General features: G+C 42.3%; 1 protein-coding gene across 1 annotated transcript in view; it reads left to right on the forward strand.

The window, feature by feature from the left end:
- Positions 1 to 9,867, forward strand: part of LOC112245414 (glypican-5-like) — a 156,429-nt gene extending 146,562 nt beyond the window's left edge. Inside the window, exon 9 of the mRNA XM_024413544.2 lies at positions 8,444 to 9,867. Within this exon, the coding sequence (XP_024269312.1) occupies positions 8,444 to 8,646 (203 nt within the window). The 3' untranslated portion in view covers positions 8,647 to 9,867. The remainder of the gene's footprint in view (positions 1 to 8,443) is intronic.
- Positions 9,868 to 15,158: the final 5,291 nt, after the last annotated feature.

A 15,158-nucleotide genomic window follows, 5' to 3' on the forward strand; every position in this document is an offset into this window, starting at 1 on the left:
GACAGACACGCATGGACACATTCTCTCTCTCTGCCTCTCCCTCGCTCCTCTTTCACTGTCTCGCTACTCTTTCTCTCTCACACACATACAAGCACACACGCATAGTGCCATTGAGCAGGAGAGGAGAACCTGGAGTGTGTTCTCCAGACATCTGCTGTGTATCTGCTGGAACCACGTAACAACTCTCCCTGAGGACAAACCAAGCCAGCCAGCTCCTACTGAGTGTCTCGCCTGGACAAGGAGATAAACTATCTACACACTGAAGAAAACTTACTTCATGCTCGCACGCACATGTGTGTGTCTGTACACTCCCCTCTGTATTTATTTGGACAGTGAAGCTAAAATGTTTTAATTTCTCTCTCAACTCCAGCATTTTGGATTTGAGATAAAACAAATTATATGAGGTGACAACAGAATGTCACCTTTTATTGGATGGCATTTTCATACATATCTGTTTTACCTTTAAGACATGAAATCACTTTATGGATCTAGTCCCCGCATTTGAAGAAGTCATAAGTATTTGGACAAATTCACATATAGTGTATTACCAACGGGAGGTTAGCATGTTTTGGGGGGTATGATCTTTGTGCCTCTAACTTTCTCACTCATCATTATTCATGAATCCTTCATGATTAATAATAATAATAATAATAATAATAATAATAATGGTAGCATCCACATTAATGTGGAAGTGCTAAACATATTCTATTCTTATTTACAATCAAAGTGACTTCAAAATGACACAAAACATGATTCACCTTTCTGTTCTTATTGGGCAAAATAAATCTGAAACACATCCAAACCAAATTGCAAATGCATCCAACAAGTTCGTAGAGTCACAAGCTTGATGTAGTCATTGTGTGCTAGGAATATGGGACCAAATACTACAGGTTTTACTACTACACTACAGGTTAATTAGTCCAAATATTTATGACTTCTTCAAATGGGAGGACTAAATATATAAAGTGCATTCATTTCTAAACAGTAATACAGATACTGTATGAAAATATCCTCAAATAAAAGTTGAAATTCTGTACCGTCATCTCATAAAACATTTGACCTCAAATCCAAAATGCTGGATAAAGAGAGAACATTTATGTTTTAGCTTAACTGTCCAAATAAATATGGAGGTGGACGGCCATCCGACCAAAAGCAGTAGTCGTATGCGAATGTTTATCTAATTACTATGTATGTATGTGTGTTCTTGCTTACTATACATACACACACAGGAGCTTGTGTGTCTGTGAATCTGTTTTTTTATGGCGATTTTGGAGCAGTGGCTTCTTCCTTGCTGAGCGGCCTTTCAGGTTATGTTGATATAGGACTCGTTTTACTGTGGATATAGATACTTTTGTACCTGTTTCCTCCAGTATCTTCACAAGGTCCTTTGCTGTTGTTCTGGGATTGATTTGTACTTTTTGCACTAAAGAACATTCATCTCTAGGAGACAAAACGCGCCTTCTTCCTGAGTGGTATGATGGCTGTGTGATCCCATGGTGCTTATACTTGCGTACTATTGTTTGTAAAGATGAACGTGGTACCTTCAGGCATTTGGAAATTTCTCCCAATTTCTTTATTTTCTGAGGTCTTGGCTGATTTCTTTTGATTTTCCCATGATGTGAAGCAAAGAGGCACTGAGTTTGAAGATATGCCTTGAAATACATCCACAGGTACACCTCCAATTGACTCAAATTATGTCAATTAGCCTATCAGAAGCTTCTAAAGCCATGACATCATTTTCTGGAATTTTCCAAGCTATTTAAAGGCACAGTCAACTTAGTGTAACTTCTGACCCACTGGAATTGGGATACAGTGAATTCTAAGTTAAATAATGTGTCTATCAACAATTGTTGGAAAAATTACTTGTGTCATGCATACAGTAGATGTCGTAACCGACTTTCCAAAACTATAGTTTGTTAACAAGAAATGTGTGGAGTGGTTGAAATAGGGTTTTAAAGACTCCATCCTAAGTGTATGTAAACTTCCGACTTCAACTGTAGGTGTGAAGTGACTGCATAGATAATAAACAGCGAGTAGCAGCAGTGTACAAAAAACAAATGGAGGGGGGGAGGGTGTCAATATAAATAGTCCAGTGGCCATTTGATTAATTGTTCAGCAGTCTTAGGGCTTGGGGGTAGAAGCTGTTAAGGAGACGTTTGGTCCTAGATGCTCCGGTACTGCTTGCCATGCGGTAGCAGAGAAAACAGTATATGACTTGGGTGACTGGAGTCAATTTTATGGGCTTTCCTCTGACACCGCCTATTATATAGGTCTTGGATGGCAGGAAGCTTGGCCTCAGTGATGTACTGAGCCGTATGGTCAGATGCCAAGCAGTTGCCATACCAGGCAGTGATGCAACCGGTCAGGATGCTCTTGATGGTGCAGCTGTAAAACTTTTTGAGGATCTGGGGACCCATGCCAAATCTTTTCAGTCTCTTGAAGGGGAAAAGGTGTTGTCATGCTTCACGACTGTCTTGGTGTGTGATAGTTCGTTGGTGATGTGGTCACCAAGGAACGTGAAACTCTCGACCCGCTCCACTACAGCTCCATCGATGTTAATCGGGGCCTGTTCGGCCTGCCTTTTCCTGTAATCCACAATCAGCTCCTTTGTCTTGCTCACACTGAGGGAGAGGTTGTTATCCTGGCACCACACTGCCAGGTGTCTGACCTCCCTATAGGCTGTCTCATTGTTGTCGGTTATCAGGCCTATCACTGTTGTGTCATCAGCACACTTTATTTGACTCTTTGCAAACTGGAAACCACATGCATGCATTCATTGTAGCTGGGGATTTTAACAAGGCTAATCTGAAAACAAGACTCCCTAAATTGTATCAGCATATCGATTGCGCAACCAGGGCTGGTAAAACCTTGGATCATTGCTATTCTAACTTCCGCAACGCATATAAGGCCCTCCCCCGCACTCCTTTCATAAAAGCTGACCACGACTCCATTTTGTTTATCCCTGCCTACAGACAGAAGCTAAAACAAGAAGCTCCCGCGCTCAGGTCTGTTCAACGCTGGTCCGACCAATCTGATTCCACGCTCCAAGACTGCTTCCATCACGTGGACTGGGATATGTTCTGCACTGTATCCAACAACAACATTGACGAATACGCTGATTTGGTGAGCGAGTTCATTAGAACGTGCATTGAAGATGTCGTTCCCATAGCAACGATTAAAACATTCCCAAACCAGAAACCGTGGATTGAAACTGAAAGCACGAACCACTGCTTTTAACCAGGGCAAGGTGACCGGAAACATGACCGAATACAAACAGTGTAGCTATTCCCTCCGCAAGGCAATCAAACAAGCTAAGCGTCAGTAGAGTAGAGTCGCAATTCAACGGCTCAGACACGAGGTATGTGGCAGGGTCTACAGTCAATCACGGATTACAAAAAGAAAACCAGCCCCGTCACGGACCAGGATGTCTTGCTCCCACGCAGACTAAATAACTTTTTTGCCCGCTTTGAGGACAATACAGTGCCACTGACACGGCCCGCAACCAAAACATGTGGACTCTCCTTCAAAGCAGCCGAAGTGAGTAAAACATTTAAACGTGTTAACCCTCGCAAGGCTGCAGGCCCAGACGGCATCCCCAGCCGCGCCCTCAGAGCATGAGCAGACCAGCTGGCTGGTGTGTTTACGGACATATTCAATCAATCCTTATCCCAGTCTGCTGTTCCCACATGCTTCAAGAGGGCCACCATTGTTCCTGTTCCCAAGAAAGCTAAGGTAACTGAGCTAAACGACTACCGCCCCGTAGCACTCACTTCCGTCATCATGAAGTGCTTTGAGAGACTAGTCAAGGACCATGTCACCTCCACCCTACCTGACACCCTAGACCCACTCCAATTTGCTTACCGCCCAAATAGGTCCACAGACGATGCAATCTCAACCACACTGCACACTGCCCTAACCCATATCTGGACAAGAGGAATACCTATGTGAGAATGCTGTTCATCGACTACAGCTCAGCATTTAACACCATAGTACCCTCCAAACTCGTCATCAAGCTCGAGACACTGCGTTTCGACCCCGCCCTGTGCAACTGGGTACTGGACTTCCTGACGGGCCGCCCCCAGGTGGTGAGGGTAGGTAACAACATCTCCACCCCGCTGACTGGGGGTGGGGCCCCACAAAGGTGCGTTCTGAGCTCTCTCCTGTACTCCCTGTTCACCCACGACTGCGTGGCCATGCACGCCTCCAACTCAATCATCAAGTTTGCGGACGACACTACAGTGGTAGGCTTGATTACCAACAACGACGAGACGGCCTACAGGGAGGAGGTGAGGGCCCTTGGAGTGTGGTGTCAGGAAAATAACCTCACACTCAACGTCAACAAAACTAAGGAGATGATTGTGGACTTCAGGAAACAGCATAGGGAGCACCCCCCTATCCACATCGATGGGACAGTAGTGGAGAGGGTAGTACGTTTTAAGTTCCTCGGCGTACACATCACAGACAAACTGAATTGGTCCACCCACACAGACAGCATCGTGAAGAAGGCGCAGCAGCGCCTCTTCAACCTCAGGAGGCTGAAGAAATTCACCAAAAGCACTCACAAACTTCTACAGATGCACAACCGAGAGCATCCTGTCGGGCTGTATCACTGCCTGGTACGGCAACTGCTCCGCCCACAACCGTAAGGCTCTCCAGAGGGTAGTGAGGTCTGCACAACGCATCACCAGGGGCAAACTACCTGCCCTCCAGGACACCTTCACCACCCGATGTCACAGGAAGGCTATAAAGATCTTCAAGGACAACAACCACCCGAGCCACTGCCTGTTCACCTCGCTATCATCCAGAAGGCGAGGTCAGTACAGGTGCATCAAAGCAAGGACTGAGAGACTGAAAAACAGCTTCTATCTCAAGGCCATCAGACTGTTAAACAGCCACCACTAACATTGAGTGGCTGCTGCCAACACACTGACTCAACTCCAGCCACTTTAATAATGGGAATTGATGAAAATTGTTGTAAAATATATCACTGTCCACTTTAAACAATGCTACTTAATATAATGTTTACATACCCTACATTATTCATTTCATATGTATATGTATATTCTGTACTCTATATCATCTACTGCATCTTTATGTAATACATGTATCACTAGCCACTTTAAACTATGCCACTTTGTTTACATACCCTACATTACTCATCTCATATGTATACACACACACCATCTACTGCATCTTGCCTATGCCATTCTGTACCATCACTCATTCATATATTTATGTACATATTCTTTATCCCTATACACTTGTGTGTATAAGGTAGTAGTTTTGGAATTGTTAGGTTAGATTACTTGTTGGTTATTACTGCATTGTCGGAACTAGAAGCACAAGAATTTCGCTACACTCGCATTAACATCTGCTAACCATGTGTATGTGACAAATACATTTGATTTGATTTTAATGATGCTGTTGGAGTCATGTTTGGCCATGCAGTCGTGGGTGAACAGGGAGTACAGGAGGGGACTAAGTACACACCCCTGAGGGGTCCCAGTGTTGAGGATCAGCGTGGCAGATGTGTTGTTGCCTACCCTTACCACTTGGGGGCGGCCCGTCAGGAAGTCCAGGATCCAGTTGCAGAGGGAGGTGTTTAGTCCCAGGGTCCTTAGCATAGTGATGAGCTTAGTGGGTACTATGGTGTTAAACGCTGAGCTGTAGTCAATGAACAGCATTCTTACACAGATGTGGAGTGCGATTGATAGTTGTGGAGTGCATCATCTGTGGATCTGTTGGAGCAGTATGCGAATTGGAGTGGATCTAGGGCAGGATGCTGTTGATGTGAGCTATGACCAGCTATTCAAAGCACTTCATGGCTACAGATGTGAGTGCTACGGGGGTAATAATTTAGGCAGGTTACCTTCGCTTTCTTGGGCACAGGGACTATAGTCGTCTGCTTGAAATATGTAGGTATTGCAGACTCTGTCAGGGAGAGGTTGAAAATGTCAGTGAAGACACTTGCCAGTTGGTCCGCACATGCTTTGAGTACACTTCCTGGTAATCCATCTGGCCCTGTGGCTTTGTGAATGTTTACCTGTTTAAATTTCTTGCTCAAATCGGCTACCGTGAGCGTTCTTGTGCATGATTCAGTGTTGCTCAGCTGGGTTGTGTTTCCGAGGACGTACGGCTCTCGATATTCTCTCAAGAGTCCGTACAGGAGTTTCAGCGATAGGACAAGACTATAACTACCAGGTGTATACCATGAAATTGGGGAGAAAATAAATAAATAATTAAATAATAAACAATAAAACAAATCCATGACTTCTGGTTGAGATATGTACGTACGGTCACTGTCGGGACGACGTCGTAGATGCACTTATTGATGAAGCCGATGACTGAGGTGGTATACTCCTCAATGCCCTTGGATGAATGCCGAAACATATTCCAGTCTGTGCTAGCTAAACAGTCCTGTAGCATAGCATCTGACCACTTCCGTATTGAGCGAGTCACTGGTACTTCCTGCTTTAGTTTTTGCTTGGAAGAAGGAATCAGGAGGATAGAATTATGGTCAGATTTGCAAAATGGAGGGCGGGGGAGAGCTTTGTATGCATCTCTATGTGTGGAGTAAAGGTGGTCTAGAGTTTTTTTTTCTTTGGTTGCACATATGACATGCTGGTAGAAATGATGTACAACGGATTTGAAGTTATTCTGTGACAGAGTTGTTTTCACGTATTTACTGTATACATTCATGTTTTGTCTCCCTGTTTTGTGTGTGTTACCTGTCAGTAGCAATGGAGGATCCTGAGAGGAGGAAGGGGAGGACCATCCTCCTCAGTGAATTTCATACAAATAAAAATGGGAAAACATTGAAGAAGTTACCCTTTCTAGATTAAACTATACTAAATATATTCGCATGTCACCAAATAATTGATTAAAACACACTGTTTTGCAATGAAGGTCTATAGTAGCCTCAACAGCACTCTGTAGGGTAGCACAGCTAGCTTCTGTCCTCCTCTTGGTACGTTGACTTCAATACAAATCCTTGGAGGCTCGTTTCTCACCCCCTTCCATAGACTTACACAGTAATTATGAACACTTCCGGAGGACGTCCTCCAACCTATCAGAGCTCTTGCAGCATGAACTGACATGTTGTCCACCCAATCAAAGAATGAATCTAGTTCTGAAAGCATAAGCTACAGTTAGCTAGCACTGCAGTGCATACAATGTGGTGAGTAGTTGACTCAAAGACAGAGAAAGACAATGGTTGAACAGTTTTCAAATAAATCTTTTCAAAAATGAAGGAGAAGCAAGGGAGAGAGAAAGAGAGAGATTTCATAAAATGTGTTCAGTTTCAGTTTAATTTCCTTAGCTAGCAAATGCAGCTGGCTAGTTTAGTTACTCAAACACCGGGCTCAAACAGAGGGATGCTATGTTAGCTAGTTGGCTATGAATATACAACACAACACTGGAACTCTTCCAAGTCAAGGTAAGCTTTTGGTTTTATTAATTTATTGCCACCGGTCTAACTGCTTACTGACTATACACTGTAACGTTTCTGCATGATTGTAGCGGGTTTACTAACACATTAGTTATATTAGCTATGCTGACTAGGTCGTTACTTTAGCTAATATAGCTAATGATGTAGGCTGGGTGTAGCGGTTATATCATGGTTTTGCTTGAAACGTTTTTCCGCCTGGTCACATACAGCAGATGTGTTGTTCATTGAAGTCCACAAACGAAGGGAAAAGGTGAGAGAAGGAGAGTGCATAGAGGCTAGAATGAATACACCGTGGCTGCTATGAAAGTGAACTGTGTTTATGCATGATCTGTGGTGTATTCATTTCACCAATTCTGTTGAAAAACATTTCTTAAACGGAAGCAAACAAAACGGGGATAGAAATACCAGAATTTGTCCAACATAAACTCTTGTTTGCAACTGTTGGACTAATGATTACATCCTAGATAAGCTAGATACAGGCAAGAGTGTGCAAGGCGGTATTGAATGTGTCACTGTCTGTCATCTCAAATTTTTCTCTCGACCTGTGTGCACTTACGTTGTAAACTTTCTTTCGTAGGCTAGGTTGTAGCAACCTCATGATGGGTATCGGGAAATTTGAGTATCATGTAGTACCCTAAACCTATCTATGTTACATTGAACTGGGTGAATGGAATATGAATGACAGTCATCCAAAATGCAATAATACAAATAAGGCCATGCTCATGAAAAAATAAAAATAAAATCCTACTTCATCATAAATGGCACTGACCGCCACTGGTCAGTAGCAAGTGCAAGGTTTTGTAGATCTCCTGGAACAGAGCTGTGTGTTTGTATATGTGTGTGTGTGCGCACAAAAGCCTGTGTGTGTCTGTCTTTGTGTTTTAGGATACCTCACTCCCTCTGTCTTTATCTACATCTTCTTGTTCTTTCCCTCTCTACCTCTTTGTCTTGACAGTAGCAGCTCTATCTGGTTTCTCTCTCTGTCTCCCTCTGCAGATGAGAGAGTGGACGTGGCCAGCACTCATGTTCCTTTTGGGAAGAGCCCAGCAGTCAGGGAGCCCCCATGGCACGTCCCCACTGCCCAACCCCCACCACAGGTAGCTGTGAGAGCTGCGGGTCACACCCCAACACCCCACCCAGCTATCACCATCACCCTCATCCTCCTGTCTGCCCTGGCGTTACCATGGCACCCACTCTGAAACCCCCTCCGCTAATCACACCGACTGAGCACACATGAGAGGTGGGGAGCATTCACAAGAAGGAAAAGCAGGAAGAGGAGGATGAGAAAAAGGACAAGAGGAGGAGCTCGCCAGCGAACCTGTTGCTTTCCCTCAACTGCTCCCTGTTTGTTAGTGGGAGCTGGGCTGCATGGCTGTGTTTGTGCGATGTAGGATGTGTCTCATAAAATCTCTCTCTCCCTTGCTGCCTTCTCCACTGCTGCCTTCTCCACTGCTTTTTCCTCACTGCCTCCTCCTCTCTGGTTCTCTGGACTGCCTGGTCTGTTGACCATCAGATGTGGCCAGCTACACATCCCACTGCTCTCTAGTAGGGACAACCATGGTTCTGGTGGTTCTCCTGCGGTCCTTAGATTTAGGAACAGTAAAGTTCACAAACAGTGCTGAACTGAAGAATGTAATCAGGCCCTACAAAGACAATCTCTCCTCACCTCTCTACACGCAAAGTCAACCGTCATGTTCTCTGGAGTCTCTCCATTTGTTACTTAGTTTGCATTTGATTATGCCACCTGTTAATAGTCACCGAGCATACTATACATGTTTATATGGTCCCATGTGGGACTTATATTGTGTATTCATGTGTGGGTATTTGTTTGTGTGTGTTTATTTACCTATATTTACGTCTACATGTTTCGTGAAAAAGTATTTGCCCTTTTCTGATTTTCTCTATTTTTGCATATTTTTGATACTGAATGTTATCAGATCTTCAACCAAAAGCTAATGTTAGATAAAGGGAACCTGAGTTTACAAATAACAAAAACATTTATACTTATTTTATTTATTTAATTAACAAAGTTATGCAACACCCAATTCCCCTGTGTGAAAGGTAATTGCCCCCTTACACTCAATAACTGGTTCTGCCACCTTAAGTTGCAATGACTGCAACCAGATGCTTCCTGTAGTTGTTGATCAGTCTCTCACATCGCTGTGGAGGAATGTTAGCCCACTTTTGAATGCAGAACTGCTTTAACGCAGCGACATTTGTGAGTTTTCAAGCATGAACTGCTCGGTTCAAGTCCTGCCACAACATCTCAATAGGGATTAGCTCTGGACTTTGACTAGACCATTCCAAAACTTCATATTTGTTGCATTTTAGCCATTTCATGTAGACTTGATTATGTGTTTTGGATCATTGTCTTACTGAATGACCCAGCTGCACTTCAGCTTCAGCTCGCAGATGGATAGCCTGACATTCTCCTGTAGAATTCTCTGATACAGAGCAGAATTCATTGTTCCTTCTATTAAGGCATGTCGTCCAAGTCCCGAGGCAGCAAAGCACCCCCAAACCATCACACTACCACCTCTATGCTTGACCATTGGTATGAGGTTCTAACTGTGGAATGCAGTGTTTGGTTTTTGCCAGGCATAATGGGATCCATGTCGTCCAAAAAGTTGACTCAAGTAAAAAGCACCTGTGTCATGTCCTGACCATAGAAAGCCTTTATTTTCTATGGTGGAGTAGGTCAGGGCGTGACTGGGGGGTGTTCTAGTTTATTATTTCTATGTGTCTAGTTTTTGTATTTCTATGTTGGCCAGGTATGGTTCCCAATTAGAGGCAGCTGTCTATCATTGTCTCTGATTGGGGATCATATTTAGGTAGCCTTTTCCCACCTGTTGTTTGTGGGATCTTGTTTTTGTATTGTTGCTTTTGAGCCCTACAAGGCTGTACGTTCGTTTGTTTCTCTTTATTGTTTTGTTGCTGGTTCACATTTAAAATAAATATGATGAACCCAAATCACGCTGCGCCTTGGTCTACCCATTATGACGATCGTTACAACCTGGAAGCACCTGGATGAATATCAAGACTTTTGGAATAATGTTCTATGGATAGATGATTTAAAAGTATAACCTTTTGGATGACATGGTTCCCATTATGCCTGGCAAAAACCAAACACTGCATTCCACAGTTAGAACCACGTACCAACAGTCAAGCATAGAGGTGGTAGTGTGATGGTTTGGGGATGCTTTGCTGCCTCCTTAATAGAAGGAACAATGAATTCTGCTCTGTATCAGAGAATTCTACAGGAGAATGTCAGGCTATCCATCTGTGAGCTGAAGCTGAAGTGCAGCTGGGTCATTCAGTAAGACAATGATCCATGTAATTGTTGTGTTATTTGTTCACTCAGGTTCCCTTGATCTAATATTAAGTTTTAGTTGAAGATTTGATAATTCATTATAAAAATGATGCAAAAGTAGAGACAAATAGAAAGGGGGAAAATACTTTTTCACGGCACTGTATGTGTTTCTTTACCTATCATTTTCTTTCATTTTAAAACTTGTAATAATGGCTTGTACAGTACTAGAACTGACCTACTAGACAAATGTAAATACACATATTTATGTAAATATACAGTTTGTACTGTATAAGGATAGGATGACAAGGGCTTTAATTGGAGTTGTTGCTGTGGAAATATAAACTTCACCATATTATTTTGCTCGTGTGTTTTGATTGGCTTAAGCCCGAAAATATGTTCCCACACACTGACATCCTAGTTAACCTGCATCCATTGCATCGAGATCACCTCTATAATTAGGGCAAGTGTATACATGTATATATTTGAAGTCGCACACAATGCTTATTCATCTATGTTACATGTTTTATTACAGACGTTGCTCACTTTAAAGGGATGCTGCAAACACCTCCACCCTGCATGAAATTTGAGGTTTACCGATTAGCAAGTGTGTTTAACCTAGCCTAGTAAGGAAATAATAGCTGCATAAACAAATTGCCTACAACTCAATAAAGACCCCACATGAAACAAATGTTCACTATAGAATACTACACTATAGAATTCTATATTATACTGTAGAATAATATACTACACACTAGATATTATCACGTTAGCCGATGTGATATGTATTGCGATTTTTACGATTCTCACGATTCTATATGTATTGCGATTCGATAATGTGATTTTATTGCAATTGGATGTTCCAAACATATTGCTTACCATATATCTGCTGCAGATGGACAAGAGAGCCATGAGAAAATGAGTTTCATCAGTCATGGAAATAAAAGTGCTGAATACAAATTGGCTCCCTATTTAAAAAGATGGAGAACAAGTTATGAAGGAAAAACACAGTTTTGGTGCAGGTACAGCCAACTAGTGCATACATAATACTGCAATATTGTCAAAAACGATACTATATGTATCATCAAAAATAATATCCCGATATGTAACAATATCAATTTTGTCCCCCATCACTACTACACACTGTAGTATCCCTCGATCATGTGTAGTACTTACTATAGATTGTTGTAGTACACTGTAAAATACTAAAGTAGATACTACAGTAAAAAACACGAGTAAATACTACATTAATGTCCGCAAAAACACTACCCCTTTTTAAACTATAGTAAATACTACAGTATCTTATTTGCATATACCCTGCCCATTCCCCTCCCCCATATCTGCAAATTTTTGACATTATATTCATAGACCATACAGTATATTGTGTAACCTACAGGTTATATTTCCTTACTATCCATTCAGACCCCAGTCCTACCTACCTACAGGTTATGGAAAATGTGCTCTTTTAGTATTTCTCCAGTATGTTTCCTGAAGGAGAAAGCCTCCACTTCTATGTTAAAGATAATTAAACAAAAACACAACAGTAAATACTAATACTAGTAATGTCTGCAAAAACACTACAGTAAATACTACAGTATAGTACAGTCTGCAAAAAACTACATTAATTACTACAGTATATGCTACAGTTCTTTTACTATACTATAGTTTACTGTAAATACTAAGGGCCGACACGTACCTAGATACAGCCTGTAGCTGTGGTATATTGGCCATATACCACAAACCCCCGAGGTGCCTTATTGCTATTATAAACTGGTTAACAACGTAATTAGAGCAGTAAAATGAAATGTTTTGTCATACCCGTGGTATACCACGGCTCTCAGACAATCAGCATTCAGGGCTCAAACCACCAGTTTATAATTTTTAGGTGCGACCCCATGAAATCCATGTCTATCCATGTGGCTTTGAGCTGTTACTGGGAGACAGATTGTCCAATATTCTGCTATACTGGACAGCCATGTACCCTGTGACTCCCCTGTTGTTCTGAATTCCAGGTCCAGTGGTACATAATGTACCTCATCACTCCTTTTACACTGCTTCTATACTTCTTTCAATGTCAATGTTATGATATGATGTGATCTTGCTTTGCAACCCCTTTAAAATGCTGTAAATGTTCAGAGCCATGTGAGTGGCGACAGGACTGATGTACTATACTGGGCCTTTATCTTAAACGGATGGAGCCTTTGTCTGTAGACTCGCATGGACATTTAATAAACATATAACAGTCAACCTGACCATGATGTGCCAGTCTCTCTTTGCTCTCTTTGAGATCGTGTGAGATTGCATGAAAGACTCTGATTTGTTTTCCTCAAACTGTTCAAAGTGTTTGTCGAGGTACTTAGCCAAGCTGTTTCTGAGATAGTGTGGTGAGTAAGCACATGTTTTATTTCCGTCATAGTCAAGCCTAGCCAAACCATCAATCTGTGAACAATATCATTATTTTCTCACCAACTATGACAGTGTTTAATTTTTAACTCCAGTCCAGTACCCCCAACAGCACATGTTTGTTGTAGCCACAGACAAGCACACCCGATCATACCCTGATTCTGTTGGTGGTACTAGAGGACTGGAGTTAGGAAACACTGCACTATAAGACAGTGCCCTTGCAGTATTGATATGAATATTGATAAAGGAAGTTGAATGAACGAGTAGAACGAGACTATTAGGGAAAATTCCCTTCTCAAACAAAGGGATATTCTACAGTATATTTCCAGTTCTGTGCTGGTGATTCTGCATTGATTTGCCAAACAGTGCATGTCTGTGTTGTTTTTGCCACTTAGTGCCTCTTGAGCTAAACTGGGTTAGGCTGGGCAGGGCAGGACTGGGCTGGGCAGGCTGCCGCTGCTCATTGCCCTCTGGCCCTTCACCGGATTACTGTGATTTGATTGGCAACGGCTGCTGCCAAGCCCCACAAGCTGGAGCCAATCACTGCCAGGCCCTGCTGGATAATAAATACATCTCTCAATGAATACCAAGTAACCGGTGAGGCAGAACCCACACCACAAGGAGAGACAGACAGAATGCTGGTTTTGTGTGCGTGCACGTCCAAGTGCGCCATCGCGCGCATGTTGATTTTGTCCACCCACACCAGACACGATCATGACACGCAGGTTGAAATATCAAAACAAACTCTGAACCAACTATATTAATTTGGGGACAGGTCCAAAGGAATTAAACATTTAAGGCAATTTAGCTAGCTAGCTTGCTGTTGCTAGCTAATTTGTCCTGGGATATAAACATTGGGTTGGTATTTTCTCTGAAATAAACAAGGTCCTCTACTCCGACAATTAATACACAGATAAAAGGTTAAACCAAGTTTGTTTATAGTCATCTCTCCTCCTTCAGGCTTCTTCTTTGGACTTTATATGGCAGTTGGCAACCAATTTAAAGGTGCATTACCACCACCAACTGGATTGGAGTGTGGACCTCAGTTCATCTTTCAATCACCCACTTGGGTATATACTCCTAAAAACCAATGAGGAGATGGGAGAGGCCGGACTTACAGTGCGTCGAGCATCACAAATAAAACTGAGTTCTATTTTAGCGCCTAGCTACGCAGACGTTCAGAGTGCAATGATTGAATAAAATGTATGTGTACATTCCTTTTGTAACGCTTGCGCACGTGAAGGCGAGTGGTGTGGTCAGCATGTTACAGTAGGTCGAAGTGCAACTCTGCATGGTCTGACAAGTATATAACTTACCCACGTTTGATCAAATTCACAAATGCTACAAAAACCTTGAATCTCGAAGGTGAAATCCGATTCCGACTTGTTATGAAACACGTAAAGGCAGAAAAAAAGTTAATTAATTTATGCCAATGGTTCAACTCAAGAGGTTATCTTAACATCTGATTTCTATGACACCATGGCTGGACCTGGAGCTTGGCCAAAACCACCGACTGTCCTATCCAGGCCAGGTCACATACAGTTGAAGTTGGAAGTTTACATACACTTAGGTTGGAGTCATTAAAACTCATTTTTCAATCACTCCACAAATTTCTTGTTAACAAACTATAGTTTTGGCAAGTCGGTTAGGACATCTACTTTGTGCATGACACAAGTCATTTTTTCCAACAATTGTTGGTAGACACATTACTTAACTTATAATTCACTGTATCACAATTCCAGTGGGTCAGAAGTTACACTAAGTTGACTGTGCCTTTTAACAGCTTGGAAAATTCCAGAAAATGATGTCATGGATTGAGAAGATTCGGATAGGCTAATTGACATAATTTCAGTCAATTGGAGGTGTACCTGCGGATGTATTTCAAGGCATATCTTCAAACTCAGTGCCTCTTTGCTTGACATCATGGGAAAATCAAAAGAAATCAGCCAAGACTTCAGAAAAAAATGGTAAACCTCCACAAGTCTGGTTCATCCTTGGGAG

The sequence above is a fragment of the Oncorhynchus tshawytscha genome, linkage group LG01 (assembly GCF_018296145.1).
Source record: "Oncorhynchus tshawytscha isolate Ot180627B linkage group LG01, Otsh_v2.0, whole genome shotgun sequence".
Classification (NCBI taxonomy): Eukaryota; Metazoa; Chordata; class Actinopteri; order Salmoniformes; family Salmonidae; genus Oncorhynchus; species Oncorhynchus tshawytscha.